Raw genomic sequence first — 16,060 nt, forward strand, 5'->3', positions numbered from 1 at the left:
GCTGTCTGTCTGCCTGTAGTATCTGCAGCACCAATGAACAAATCAGAAAATTCATGAGAGATCATGTAACTGTTCCATAAAAAAAAAAAAAATCAGCCTTTATCCTGCAGCCCAGAAACATTCTGAAAACATGAAAGGGCCCAGAGCTACAAAGTACATGTGTCTTTTCAGACAATTCCTCTGAGAGTTAGAGAATTGTACATCTCTGTTTACATGCAGAGAAAATTCAGAGTTCAAGAATCCTGTCATTCCTGCTCCCACTTGAGTGTTACCAATGAAGTTAGGGGCATCTTCCTCACTGCTTTTTGAAGAGTAACCTGGAACGTGTAACTACCCTGGGACTTGGTATCATCCATGAAAATATTGATCTCATTATGGATATACATGGAAGAGTGCACAAGGAAAGCACTGTGCGCTCTGCAGAATTATCTCTGCCCTTTGTTGTGGATGTTTTTATCATATAGTACAACATGAGATGCTGCATACAGATAGTGAAATTATGGTGCTCCAAATCTCTTATGCATTCGTGAACATGCACTTAGCACTATAAGCAAATTCAGGTCTGGGGTTGATCTTAAAGGATGTTTTATATTCCAATTTGGTGTCCTTTTCACCAAATCATTTAAACTTTATTGTGTGAATTGCTGTTAGAAGCTTAGCTAAACCCTTTGGAAAATCCTATCAGAAAGGTAAAATAAATTTTGAGATTATTTCCTTGATCTATGAAGAATAACAAAGTATCTGATTCTCTGATGCAGTTTTACACTAAAGCTTTATCACCCTGGCCCAGGGTGAAAAACAGATGTGGCCTGTTAAGTGTGCGGAACTTGATGTGCTGAAAGCCCTGGAAAGGGGAGTATTAATAAATACGAAGAGTGAGTAATAGCTTGTAACGTGGTTCTTTTTCATTCCAGTGTAAGTTATTTTTCACATTGTAGGTCAAGGGCAGTAAATACCTGTCCCACAGGTATGTGCCGGGTGGCTTGGGTTACTAGCTTCTGACTGTGTGACCTCTGAGAGGAGCAAGTTGGGTGTTTCATACATGTCCGTATTTAGAATCAAGCTAAAATAATGTGTGGCTCTGAACTGGAGCGAATTTTCTCATCATGTACTGAACATAAGGGGAAGTAAAGCTTTACTCTTTCTGAAGGAAGCGATAGTAGCCTCTTCACATCTAGAAAAATCTTTACTGAGATTTTTAGTGAATTTTTCGAGCTGTTCTTAGTGTGTGCACATAATGATTTTTATCATTATATCATTATAAGAACATATATGCAAAAAAGTGGTTCCTTTAATTAAGGAAGTTCTACCCTTAAAGTATTATTTTAGACTAATAGAACCTGGATTAGAAGATTAAAGCAGGCATGGAGTCCACTTCAGAAAATGATACTATTACACTATGTTTCATTGTAAATGAGTGCCCAGCTGTCCTGCACATACCTAAAATGGATATAGGATCACTGATGTGCTTACAGGCTGCAGCTTGTTCCTAATATATCTCTCCTGGCCCCTGGGACAGACTGATATATTTGGCTTAATGTAGGATTTATAAAGTTACAACATTCACGAATCCTAGAGTCTGTGGTTGCTTTTCCATGGGAATGCAAAAGTGCAAAGCCTGTACTGCAGCTTTGGCTCATTAGAGTGTTTTACATCATGGAAGAGGCAGCTGGATGAGCTAGTGCAAAAGGACTTTACGTAGAAAGAAGCAGTAATTTCAAAGGTTCTGTAAGGCAAAAGCAGAAGGAGACAAATCCACTTTAAATGTCACTCTAACAGTATGACATTGTTGTCCAGTATTTCATATCAATCCCAGATCCAGAAATGTTACAGCAGCAAGTTGGAAGATTCAGTGCCCAGTTCTATCAACAGCATTCTGTGCAGCTAAATAAGAAGAAATGTTTATTAACTGATCCTGGACTCTCTTCCTCTTTAATTTGTGCAAAATACAATGAATTACTCTTTACCCAAGAATATGAGCAAAATACAGGTATTCTAAGCTCTGAGAAAACTAAGTTAAAGTCAGTGTCACAGCCCGTTAATGCTATTTGTGCAACCAAAAGAAAGAGTTATTAGCAAATAATGTAATGCAACAGTCTGAACATGCTAGCTGTTCATCACTCCCAGCTTTGGCCTGAGTAAGGCTTATGTTGAGTTTTGTATTAGGTTTCTTTGGAATTGCTGTGCAAGCCACCCTCACTTCTTGTTCATGCAGTGAAGCATAAACATATGATTTTCTTCATACTGTGTACGTACCAGATGGAATAAAATATCCTGATACGGGTATCCAAACTGCATAGACTTGCTTCCTTTCACACAGAATAAATTAGAAATGACTATTCTGAAATTAATCAGCTTGCACCACTGTTGGCATAATGTAGGTAAAGTCAGATTTAGGCCAATAGTTTGTTAAATACAAAGGTGTTTTCCTTAGTTTTAGGTTTTAAACACTCACCAATATATTCTTTGGATATTCTCCAGCATTTAAAAGACAAAAACGTCAATCTTGCAATACCAACTTTGAAGGTGGCCTCAGGAGAAGATTTCAACCCTGAATATGTAGTATCTGACCACTCATTTGATATTTTCAAATGATAATTTGCTCAACAAGTGCTTCTTTGTTCCCTTTGCTCCCTCTCCCCATACACTTTGAGAATAGTACTTTTAAGGATGCATGGCAATAAAATAATGTTCAAGGGTCAGCCAAAATGCCATGGTACCCTACTAAGTCCCAGTGGATCAACTATATAATCCCTATATTTTTTCCTTTCTTAATCATGTTGGGGTTTTCAGGCATGCGTTTACTTTTTGTTCTTATTTGTGGATGGTCTGAAAAACCTTTAGTAAGCTTCTGTAAATACCTTTTGCCCTTTGCACTCTAAAAACAATTGACTTTTTCTGGTTGGTTTTGATGTTGTTTGTTCTCTTTCTCTTCTTTTAGGTCATAACCAACACTGCTGCCAAGTTAGTATCACTTCTGTCTAGTTCCAAGTATTTGTGTTGTGCTGTATGCGTGAACGTTTCTGGGGTAGCATGATCCCTTGTGTTCCTGCTGTGTCTGCTTGCAAGTGGAAGTATTTTTAAGAACCTTTTACTGGCATGGCAAGCATCATGCGCTGCCACTGGTGTCCAGTGGGGCTCCCTTCTAAGCACACCACGTGTTCAGCATTTCTTGGTGATGTTCTAATGCTGCAAATTGAGTTAGCATCTGAGCTTGCTCAGTTCTTGTAAATGGTTTCAGATGTTTTAATTTCTACAGCCAGAGTTTAATTCTTCCTAACTCTTTAAGCAGTCTTGAGGCCTTCAGGATTTGGAGAACCTTATCTGAGCCTTTTTTGGTGTTTTATTAGTGATGTATTTTTAGCCTCAAAATTAATTTCCAAGGTCCCACTCCACTAAAATTCAACTTGAGGTTGGTATAAGATACTGATATGGAAAATATCTAAAAAGTAATTTAACTTAGTAAACCCAAACAAGAAGCAACTATTGATTTGTAAGTGTGATTGGTCTGCTTTATTTAGGAACACTGACAGAGTCCTCAGCTTTGATGTTTAGTTTTCTAGGGGCAGAGGATTGTCTCTCAGTTCCTGCTTTCTGTCTCTGAACTGATTGTTGTTCAGAAATTGCTGGAGACTGCGTTAAATTCAGCATAAATAATTTTATTAAATAAATGTCAAATTTAAACTGACAAGAGGTCAGAAGTAGTAGAATACATAAAGTTGAAATAATATTTAATATAGATCGTTCACACTGACCTGGCTTTCTGTGTTGATTTTAATGAGGTGTGAGTGTGATGTCAGGCAAATGATGTAACTCCTTTGGAGGGATAAAATTGTACAGTTTACACTGATAATTACTGTGATACATTTACGTTAGAAGGTAGAAGTCACATCATTGGGGTGTTTTCATTCTTACCTGCTTTGGGATTTATTTTTTCTGATCCTTTTGTAGCTTAGTAGGAAAATCCCAATTATTTTGCAGATGTGCTCCAGCTTTCGCTAGGGTCTTGCCTCTGCCAGTGTGTCTTAGAGCGTAGCACCTCTTACAAACGCTAATCATCTCTTCTGTTTATGTCCAGAGTTACAACAAAAACTCTGCAGTTGAAAACACTGTATGCCTTTCTCTTATTTTTTTTAATGGGAATCCTGTTAACTTTAGTGAAAGTTTTGCCTTGGTATGTGTAATGTGACTAAAACCTCTTGAAAGACACCACTGAAATTGTTTAAATACCGTAAGTGGAAGCCTAAATCATGACTGTGCTACTGTTAGGGAAGTATAGGGTGTTCTAAGATGACTAGCTTTTATTTTTCTAATTGTAGAAACCAGTTGCTTTGAACTTTGTTCTCTAAAAGTGCCGTATTTAACCTCTGTCTTCTCATTCAGTCTTCTCAAATTTTTGGTATAGAATCTCTTCCATACTTCTAACAGTGTGGAGAAAAGAGAACACTAAATTCAAGATCTTGAGGACCTGTGTGTTTGTAATTATCATGTGATCATTTAGGGTATTACGAAGAAAAGAGATACCGTTGTTAAAGTAAGGCATGTGCATGCTGGAAAGTCAAGATTATAACAACCTGCATGTCTCTGCATATTACCCTCCAACAGATGATGTCAGTATAATAATAATATTGTCAGGATTGAGGAACAGAGAGATATTTTAAGTGTGAAAACGTCATTTTTAAAAGATGATTTTTCACTCTTTGAATGCATAATGCAGTTTCCCAGTCCCCTCCCTTAAAATGTTGATGTATGTAACTAAAGCCTATGGCTGTAATGCAGCATGTGCTTGTTTATGTCTTTGTTCCTTGAGCATGTGGCTTTTAGTGTTCTCTCAGGTATGTTGAATGATGTGTGACTGTATCTTTCTTACTGTCAATCTTCAGTCAGGGCATCCCACCAAACAAAAGGCTGAAAACATAGAGGAATCCCCTGGCTGGGTTCAGAGCTGGCACATCACCTTTGATCATCTTGGGGAAACTAAATCAGATGGCTGCCAGCTTTACTTGATTTTCCTTTTTCCTTTATGCCAGGTTGAGGGTTCAGTTTGAACACTCATCCTCTGGGGCTAACCCACAGCAGACAGGCACAGTATTGTTCCCTTGCCAACCAGAGAAGCTGTTCAGCCACAGGAAAAAAATCAGAAAAAGACATTATATTAGCTGATAAACTTTTGGTGTAATGGTTTCAAAATGAAAAGGAAGAATGTTCAATCAAACGGGATTAGATTTTGCAGATTTTGGGGGGGCAGACACATAACCATTTCCAGCTTTTCTGCTCAGTTCAAAATGAAACCTTTGTGAAATACCCGTTATTTCCCAAAGGACAGAATTATCAGTTTTGCCAAGTTTCATGAGCATACAAAATCTATACTGCTGGCATCCTGCTGCTGTCAGGACAGGAACAGCAGACGGAGATTCATCTGATCTCCCATAGGCTGGGGAAGAGCATCTACTCCAGTGACTGACAGCTGAGGTTTAGCTTGCTCATTGAGACTTCAGGCAATAGTCAGTCCTAACTCTTGGGCTAGGGCATGTACAGGTAGGCACTGCAAGGAAGCCAGGGGCTCTTTAGGTGAAGTCTGACTCATTCTGTTGCAATGGAAGCTTTGATTAACTTGCTTATGGCTCATTTTCTCAAATAAGTGTCCTTCCTTATAAATGGAGCCACTGGAGCTACTGGAGCTGGAGCTACTCTTCCAGCTGCAGTTCTGTTGATTGCAATGTAGGATATTTTGATCTGAGGCTGAGCATTTATCATGCTCTGGCAACACTTAACAGCTGGTTGTACTGACATTTTGGGAAGATTAATTTAGGCTTTGTTAGGAAAGCTTTGAAGATTAAAAGGCACAGGTACTATATTTCACTATGATTAATAATCCAGACAGAAAGTATCGGAACCTTCTAAATTATAGATGACCTGTCATCTGTTCACCCCATTGCATTCTGTAGCACTTTGTAAGACCCTTCTGGATGAATGAATGAATGAATGAATGAATGAATGAATGAATGAATGGATGGATGAATGAATGAATGGATGAATAAACTGGAAATTCTCTGCAGTATGTATGAGCATGATTATATGTGTGTGTATGTTTATATACCCTTACGTGTATGTATGCATGTAAGAATAGAATTTTAATATATGTAAGCATCACATAAATACTTAAGGATTTGTCATGAGCCTTTATACAGTGACAACTGTTTCACCTTTTTGTCTCTTTATACTTGAGCCAACACAAAAATGTCACCCACTATCACAGACAGTTTTTATCTGTTACTTTAATGTTGTCTCTTACCCTCTGATCAGAAGCTTTTGTGGTGAGACGCCATGAACAGCCATGCACACTCCTCTCTTGGTGCTTTTTTCTCTCACTTAACTGTCACACCTTTCTCCTTTCTTCCCCTTCCTTCCCTGTCGACCCTCACTCTTGCATAACCCAGCACGGAGTTCACGGAGCGGTTCAACCCCAATGTCCTGAAGGACTCTGCCCTGTCTACACACAAACCCATTGAGGTGAAAGGCCTAGGCGGGAAGGCTACTATAATTCACGCCCAGTATAACACCCCGATCAGCATGTATTCCCAAGATGCTATCATGGATGCCATTGCAGGCCAGGCACAAGCCCAGGGTGGAGAATTTGCTGGGTAAGGTTATTTCCTTGTGTGTAATGGTGTTTTTCTGCATGATGCGTCTAACAGTCCCTGCACACATGACACAGCAGCTCTTCCTGGACCATTTTTTTTTCTTTTGGAGTATCTTACATGTAAAAAATACAAATCATGCCTAGACAGTGTTTGAGGGCACTTAATCATTGTGAAGTTAAAAGGATGGATAGTTGGAAAATGTAGCATTTCTCTTTTGGTATTCTTTCTAGAACTGGTAAACTCCACAAAAATATATCTAGCGCTCTATAAAGGACATTGGATGAATTTTCATTTATGATGACTGTGCTTTGTAATAGGAACTACATTATATGCACAACTCAACAGAAAAAGGGAATGGAATTTTTATTGATCCACAAAGAATGCAAAATATTTATTTAGTACTGGCTACTCTTCTGTTCTTCAGAATAGAGTGTTACGTTGTATTATTCCTAGCCCTAGTTCACATAGTGTGCATGTGTCTCACACATATGCTTTGGGCTGCGGCAAAATCCATTGATCTTTAATCCTGCTTTTCTAATGCATGTTTCTGGTAATCTTAGCTGATCATCTTATCCTCAGTTGTAATGACTAAACTGAAATTACATATGCGATGAATGTAGTCAGGTTTCTCTCCTACTCGGTATCTTTCTACCCTGAAGAGAACTTTCCTTCTTTTCATGTGACAAAATACAGGTGTAGCAACACACTTTGACATAGTTTCTTTTGGGTAAGTTAGCTGCAGGCCTGTTAAACGGGTAGATACTTTTATGTATTTGCTTGTTCTCTCTTTCACTGCCCATTTCTTTCTTTTTTTTTTTTTTTTTATTCCTTTTTTCCCCCCACTGATTTTTTTTTTTGCACCAACGTCATTCTGTTCATTGCAACTCTCCCTAATGATGGTTTCCAAACAATACCTTTAGCTGGTTTTGACCGTGACTTGGTGAATCTCCACAGGGGTATGTAGACTCATTCCAATTAGCAAAGTACAGTGAAAAAAGTTCATTCTATCAGTGATCTTTATAAGGGTTCGTGTCTTTCATAGGCATGGATTATGAGAGACATTTTGTGATATATTGTCATTTTCTACTAAATGCTGTAACATTGTAATGGGAATAGCAATGTTTAAAAGTTTTACCTATTTAAATGGCTAGATGATTATAAAGTTGCACTACTGAGCATGTGGATCCTTTTCATTTTCTAAACAGCACATTAAAAGAATCTCTGAAATGCATTTCCAGTCACGGGAGTGGCTCTGCTGGACTGGAAAATGTTATAATCTTTTCCCACCAGTGGAAGAGATCAAAACACCCTGTGCTATGGGGAGTAGAAAATGCCCTTTCTAGAAAAATCACAGATAGACTGAGAAAAGGCCAATGAGTGCAACTAGAACTGGAAGACCAGCACTTTTCTGAGGGGCAGGGATTTGTTTTAACATGCAAAATTATGAAGTAAAGAATCTGAAAAACTAGAGAGGCTTGAATCATAAATCATAATGTGGTAAAAAATTATATTGGTATATACAGATATCTTGAAAAGAGTTAAATGAATGGATACATAGATAACAAATAAAAAATAGGATTTCATGGACTGTTGAGTCATTGCACCAGTCACAGCAAGAGCTGTGTTGAATGCCACTAGCAAAAGCTCTGTTCTAACTGCTTATCCTCATTTTGAACATGGAATCCACCTATTGCATGGCTGGTTTTGAAATGAAGCGATTATTTCCATTAATCCTTTTGTATCAGGCAGTTCCAGAGGAACACTAGTCTTTGCAGACAGCTAACTCCATGACTATGTTCTCCCCTGTAATGCTGCAAAAAAGTTTTTCTTCAAGATCCAGTACATAAACTACTGTTTAAGCTTGTCCTTCATTTTGGAATGCGACTCCTAAGCCTGACATTCACCTGGCCCCAGAATAAACTAATGTTCCTATTTTTATACACAGTCAGGTGCAGGGGAATTTCTAAATCTACAGTGCTGTGAGCTACAGCATGGTTTGTAACTTCTGGTTTTTAAACTGGTAACGGTGACCAAACAATTTTCTCTGTAGATTATTTTATAACAATTAACACAGCATTTTTGGTCTAGATATAAAGACAAGGTCTGTGCTGATATAATGGCCTACCCATTGACTGATAAGCTTTTAATTAAACCTGTAACTCATTTCCTTAAGGTGTTGCTTTGACCTTTGTGATACTCTGAACTTTAATTTGCTGTGGAAACCAAGGATGTTCTTTAGTTTGCTTAGCTGATAGAGTCTGATTGATTATGCTTATGCAGACATATTTGTCTGAGAAGACTGTCACATAAAAGTAGACGATTGTGTACTGCTTCAGTTTGTCTCAATTCTCTGCCTATCAGCACTTAATTGCTCTTCTTTGGGCTTTTTGTTTTACATAAGAGATAAGCCCTGAAGCCACAGGGTGATGGTAAGCATATTCAGACTGCAGATCTAGAGGGCTTCTGTTCTTTGTGGCAGACAATAGCTGGAAATGCTGCTTACTACTTTTATCAGTGATGAAGAGACAGGCTTAGGATAAGAATTCATTTTCTAGCTTGACCATTTGAAATTGGTGATGTTTCAATTTAAGTCAGTGAGATCAGAATCAGGTTCATGTCGCTTAGAAAATAAACCCCATGGAAATTGAAAACACAAAGGAAAGCATATAAATTATTTCTACTGCAGTTATTCAGACCTCATGCTGGAACTTACAAGTAGAAAAAATAGAATGCCCTGACTTTATATCTTTTCTACTCTATGGTGCTTTGTTTTAATTGATTTTGCTATACCAAGAGCCAAGAGTTGCAGTATAACTATGTGGTCAGTACATTTCAAGTACATTTTTGTCAAACCTCTTCTAAATTCCGTTATGCAGTTTTAGCCAAATTCACAAGTTATGTAAGTATGCATAAATCCAATAACTTTGTCAGGATTAAGATCTAACAGTTCTAGTAGTAGGATCAATAATGTGATTGCGGAAATTAAAATCTCATGTATCCTCTACAATAAGTCAACTTAGTCAGATAGTTTACCAGTCTAAATGAACTGTTTGTTTGTTGGGTTAATTTAATTTAGACTGGAATCTGAAGTCACAATATTTTATCAAATGTCTACACTAGGGGTAGAACACTACAGTGTTCCTAAATTTCTACTTATGTACTTAAATCTGAATAATGACTCCAGGGATTGGTTCTCTTGGTAAACCTTAGTTTATAATGAATTGCAAGGAAAAAAATCACATTGCTACTTATTCAAAGAGGTTTGACTATCTTTAAAGCTTGTTTTAATGTTATTAGTGTGTGACTTGTATGATGATGTGAAAAAAGGGGACATTTTTCTACTGAAACCTACTAAAATAGCTTATAATAAGGAAAGTCCTCAAAAGCTGTAACCCATTTGGGAAGAATTTTTTTTTTCAATAACTTCAATTTAAAGTAATATGCTTAAAGATGCATGGTATTTCTGCACATACACACCCAGATGGAAAAAAATTAAATTAAGAAGAGGTATAACAGAGGTATTAACATGGTTATGTGCATCTCTATGCTGTCTGTAAAAATGAACTGTCACATTTAGGTTTATTAAATGATCGTAATCAACAATGCGCTCTATTTTACACTTCCATGCTGAGTGGCTTATATGTCCTAATTACTCATCTACAATATAATTATAATTTTAAAAAATGAAAAAGGCCTGTTGCATTAAAGACAGAGTTGGAAATATTCCAATGTATTTAGTTCAATTTATATGAGGATGTTTCACTCTGCTAGGGAAGGTTAATTCACCAAGCTCCATTTCCTGCCTTAATCATCTACCATAAGGATATTAATGTCATATTAATGCCACACATTGCTACTGTGAAATTTGTGGTCCAGCCTTTAGCATTTTTTAACTACCTTTGAGCTAATGACATTATCTATGCATACACTTTTACACTGCTTTTTTGTATATTATAGAAGATAATATGTCATAATAGAAGAACAAAGCATTTCAGCTAGAGGGTTTAAACACAGGACTTTGAACTGTCCGTGACTTGCACACTGCTGTTGCCACAGTAGTCTATGGTTGAAAAATCGGCAGTGCTATCTATCTAGTGGTTTATTATCCACCCTACAACAGTCTGCAGCTGTGAAATTTGGTATCACAGCAGGTTTTTAAATTGCAGTGGGGTTAAAAAGTAAGTCTGGGGATTCAAACTGTTGGGCAAAGTCAGGCAGTCAGTTGCCTATGACCGTATTACAGGGCAAGGTCCTGTCTGCTTTTAGCCAGTACCAAGACATAGGCCTGAAGTGCCTCCATGCTGAGGGACTTCTTTATGTTACTTTTATTTTCTGTGGCAGAGTTTAAAGTGAAGGGTCAGGCTTTTTTTAAGCTATGCTCCATCACATAGGTGATTGTAGTGAAATATATAAAAGAAAAATAGCTGGGTTTTGTACCCTGGTGGATCCTCAAGGAAGTGAGAAGTTTTCACCTACCCAGGGGTTATGAGGAATATAAATATTCCTCTAAGAAAAAAAATCCCATAGCATATGCATATAAGCACACATCATGTCCCAGAGCCCCTTCCAGTCTTACTCAAAGAACACATCCTGAACTATTGTTAGGTGCATATCCATTAAAAGAGCATGTATTACCCAGTGCTGAACAAGAGGAGTGTGTCAGCTGGAAATACTGATATTTACAGCATGACCTGGTAATAGTTTTTTATGAAAGTAATTGCTGTATGTAGGACATCAGACATGCTTCTTGGCTTTTTCATGATTCCTCTCAGGCTTTCAAACCCAACTTCTCTGTAGATTTTCTCTGTACAGTGGTAACTTAGAGAACACTAACTTTGAGTTAACAAGAAAGCAACTTTTATAGCAGGTAACTGCTCCTGGAATTTTATGGCAGTGACTTAGCTGGAACAAATGGCCCTTAACTTTCAAGCCATTTCACAGTTTTGATGAAGTTGAGCATGCTGCTTGCAAAGCTCTGTATGGAATAGCATATTAAAGCTGGTACAATAAATCACATGCTTGAAAAATAGATCTTGTATTTACAGAAATCATGGAGCCAGGTTATGCCAAGCAAACATCATCCCCTCAGTGTGTATTTCTGCAGCTCTGTTAATTTTAATTGTATACTATGCAGAACTTATTTTTACAGGGGAAAAAAATAAAGGCTATTAAGTTACTAAGTCTGTTTCTAGCTTGCATCATGAATCAAAGAGACATTGCGACACTTGTGCTGCAGAGGTTGGTAGCTTTGACTTTAGGTGTGCAAAATTGGGATTTTCTTCCTGGATGTATCACTTCACAAGTTCATACTGCAGAGATGTCATAAGGCTCTGAGGTACATTCTGCTGTTAAAGATTTTGGATACAAAATATGTATGCAAGTGGAGTACAAGTATAGACTTCTTATGCGTCACATGTTTAGTAGACAGTGAATCCAGAGTTATGGCAGCTGGAAGTTTCACTCAGAGTTTGGAAAGAATAATAATCTCTAGAAAAATTTATAAAAGCCTATCACATTATTTTTATAATGAGATATGGTTTGTATTTCTAATTGCATCCTTAAAAGACACTGGCCCCAAACTATAATAAGACGTAACATGAAACAGTACCACCATGAAGCTGTTTTTATAAGAAACAATATGGGACAAGAATGGTCAGAGGAATAAATGGTTTTGCCTGGCATACTCTCATTTGCCACCACCCATTATTTTAACCACTGTAAATTGGTGGCTGCATTGGCTGAGGAATCATGAACAGACATTTCCAAGCATTTTCACACCGGTTTGAATATGCAGATTTGAATGATAACAGGCTATTTCCAAGACAGAATGAGGCATAATATTCTTCATTCACATAAAATTAATCTATGTGGGGTGTTTTTGAAAAATGGTATTTTCAAAGCCATGTTTTAGATTGCTGTTATGCTGGATGAGGAGCTAAGACCAGAGGGAGGTTGGGAAGACAGCTACCATGTGCTATTTCACAACGTTTCACTTTCTGAATTGCAGTACCCTTCCTCTTAAAGATCCTCACGTAGACAGTGCCTCTCCAGTGTATCAGGCTGTGCTTAAAACTCAGAACAAGCCTGAAGATGAAAGCGAAGACTGGAGTCGCCGTTCTGCCAATCTGCAGTCCAAGTCTTTTCGCATCCTTGCCCAGATGACTGGAACTGAGTACAGTAAGTGGAATAACAAAACATCCCCCTCACCCCGATTTTAGACTCATGTTTTTATTTTCTTAGGCCAGTATTAGCAACTGATAGTCAAGGAAGACTCACATCCAGTGTGTAGTCATTGTCAATGACGGCTAAGATCCGAGAACCTTGGGTGTAACTGGAGGGTTACATCTCATGCATTACAAAGAAAATTCTTTGATCTGCCATGGGTCTCACCATGGAAGTATAACAGACTCTACAGTGATAGAGCATCTGGGGCCCCATAGTTCTTCTTAGCTACAAATCTTACCTCTGCAGCGTAATCTGTCATTTTCCAGCAGCCTAGACATACAAAGCTGTGTCCATTCATTAGAGAAAAAGATGAATAACTTATGTCTCTTGTCACAGTCTTATAGAAGTGACACCCAGAGGTCAAAAAAAAAAAATCACGGATCATTACTTGTGGTGCACCTACGGCTATATCAGCCCTGTTATCTGAACACAGAACTGCTGTGAATGTCCTGGGAGCTTGAGCTTTGTTGCTTGTGCCTATGGAAATGTTTCTCTGACTGCTTGGTACTAACCTCAGAGCTTGTTTCTGATCTAGACAGAAGGAAGTTCAGGGACTTTTCTCACACCAGGGGGAAATACTTAGTATCTTCTCATTAAATGAAATCTGCTGCTTCTTCTCATGCTTTCCTGCAGAACAGGTGGCCCTCTCTGTAGGATCATTGTCTACAGCTGTGAAACACTGCTAATAAATGAATGAGGAAGTATTTGCAACAGCTACTTTCCTACTAATGTCTTTCCCAGGTCTAGGGGCTTGTTCCTCTTCATGCTGTTCTTACAAAATCTGATGCTGTGAAGTCAGCATGAATGTACCTGTAGATATGCTTCTAAAGAACTTTAAAATTTCATCAGAAAGCAAATTCTTTCCTTCTTTCTTTCCTTTCTTTTTCAACTGAAATATTTTTTTTTGCCTGCAGTGCAAGATCCAGATGAAGAAGCCCTGAGGAGGTCAAGGTAGGCAACTCCTTGTGAAAAATACGGTTTTCTACTTACTGATAACCAAAAATGTTTTAAACGAGCATTAATATGAACGTGCATTATTATATTTTTGTCTTCAAATATTCTAATACATTTACTTAAATCACTAAAAGTGCTATTACTGAGAGGCCTTTGAATGAAAAGGATAACAAATTAGCACGTTTCTAGGAAAGACAGTGCAAAACTCCTAAAGTGTGTGTCCAAACCTGAACACTCTCTGCACATGCAACTTTTGTGTATTTTACTGAGTCTGTGAATGCAGTAGTTCCTAAGACCAAGCCTTGTGTAACTACTTGATTGTGTAACTGAATGACAATATATAATGTTGTGATAGCACTGAAATTTGTGAGCAATTTATTTGGATGACCCTGTGAGCGACATTTTATTCTCCTGAAAAGATACTGTAAATGAATTGTTTCCATCCGTATCCATAATCACTTGCTTATGTCTTGCTTGGAATAAATACAAACAGATTTGTAGGCTATGGAAGCACAGGACTGCTTTTGCTGGTGGGTAGATATATTTGTTTCATATGATCTACCCAGAACACTGAAGAAGTGGATATATTCAGAGGTATAATAAGGAATTAAAGATTTATCATCTTATGTTGCCTTGCATTGGCAGGAAATAATATAGATTTATTATAGAATTTTTTGTTGAGCTTAAAAGCTGCAGTTGAATGGGAGCATCCTGCATGCAAGCCTGGTTTTCTATTTGCATACTTCAAATCCCTGTATCACATTAGCTACTCTGAGCTGCTGGCTGGGTTTGTGATGGTTTTGATACTCAATCTACTTATTCCTTTTTCTAATATTTTTTTTTTAACAGCCATGTGGTTTCTATAAAGGTTCTGAGCTTTTGATCTCAGTGCAAGTTACAAATGTTGAATCAGTGAGAAAGATGTCTGTCATCTTTCCCTGTGAAAATACAAGTATACTTTCAGTATGCATTTGCTATAAACCTTCCGTTGCAGTTCACTGAAATTCATGGCAAGGTGCCTGAACATCAGGCTTGGTATTATATCCCTAAGGGATTTATTTCTTCTCCCAAATGTACAAGCTTAATTCTGATTAAATATATTGTGCATTATCCGGTTTGATGTAATGGCATAAATCCAAATCCTTATGATAGGATTTGAAACATTGTGCTGAATTTAACAGACCCTATATATGTCTGGGAGTAGTCTGTTGTTTTAAAGAAATAATCTTTCTAGCTGTAGTCTGTGGCTTTGGAAAATAATAGATATTGGAACTTAACATGGTATCAGATACGTTGAAAATAATTTTCTAGTAACACATCAACATGTGTAAATTGCATGTTCTGTTCAGTGTAACTGAACGTACATGACTATATCCACTGTGCTTCACATATTTTTTTGCAGTCTTGAGGTATCACTGTGTTATCCTTTTTTCAACAAGAACAGTTATGGTTATAGCTAGGCACAGCTGCATTACCCAAAGAGATTCAAGGGCATTAATTGGTAGCAGAAGCAGAAGGGAATATATACTAGGTGGTTACACAGTGCAGATTGCATGAGCTCTGGTGAAAGGAATGAAATGGGGTCTCCTTCCTACCTGATGGTGCTTTCCCATCTTGGTGGCCTCGTGCCTCAAACATTGCACATCCTCCACTGCAGATCTTGTAGCAACAGTCCTGGTTATGCATGCATCTATCACATACCACTCTCTTGGGCATACTGGACCCCCCTTCTGTTTAATCTTTTTGCAAGGCCCCTGGCACTTTTGATTCTGTAAAGGATAGAAGGATCTGTGTCAGATGCATAGAATCTGTACTTTAACTCCACTCTTCCAGTACAAACTGGAGTAATGGAAAATGGAAATACCTCTCTGGTATCTATTCTAGGCAGCCTGTACAACCATGCCTTCCTCCATGCCCACAGTTTGGGATCACCTGGAAGGTTTCCTGGGCTCCCAAAAGCAGGTTTCCATGGAACTGTGGAACCTGAGTCTTATGAGATCCAGTGTGCACTAATCCCATGCTTTGCTGGCATTCTGGAAAAATCCTTCATGTTCCAAAACTTAAGCTGCCAGAGATTTCACAGGGTGGGAAATTCTGTCTCTGGGCATGCTGTGAGCAGTCTCTCTCTGGTGCTTTCTGTTGTCTCTCTGTGTCAGCTCATCAGTGTAATCAGCAAGAACTGCATGAAGTGGTGATCAGGTTTCTTACAAATGATTGGGGGTGTGGGAAAGTAAGAA

At 38.0% G+C, this 16,060-nt stretch overlaps 1 protein-coding gene across 10 annotated transcripts in view; it reads left to right on the forward strand.

Annotated features, from left to right (window-relative positions):
• Window positions 1-16,060, forward strand: part of LDB3 (LIM domain binding 3) — a 124,782-nt gene that overhangs the window by 61,436 nt on the left and 47,286 nt on the right. For 7 of the 10 annotated variants that reach the window (XM_062618808.1, XM_062618807.1, XM_062618811.1 and 4 more), the window contains exons 6-7: window positions 12,652-12,821; window positions 13,784-13,820. In XM_062618808.1, coding sequence (XP_062474792.1) covers window positions 12,652-12,821; window positions 13,784-13,820 — 207 coding nt within the window. Of the gene's footprint in view, window positions 1-2,941; window positions 2,965-6,440; window positions 6,645-12,651; window positions 12,822-13,783; window positions 13,821-16,060 lie in introns of all 10 variants that reach the window. The other 3 variants (XM_062618812.1, XM_062618817.1, XM_062618816.1) reach the window with 2 other exon arrangements.

This window comes from Pezoporus occidentalis, unplaced genomic scaffold, assembly GCF_034315485.1.
Source record: "Pezoporus occidentalis ecotype Australia unplaced genomic scaffold, CSIRO_AGI_Poc_V1 ctg204, whole genome shotgun sequence".
NCBI lineage: Eukaryota > Metazoa > Chordata > Aves > Psittaciformes > Psittacidae > Pezoporus > Pezoporus occidentalis.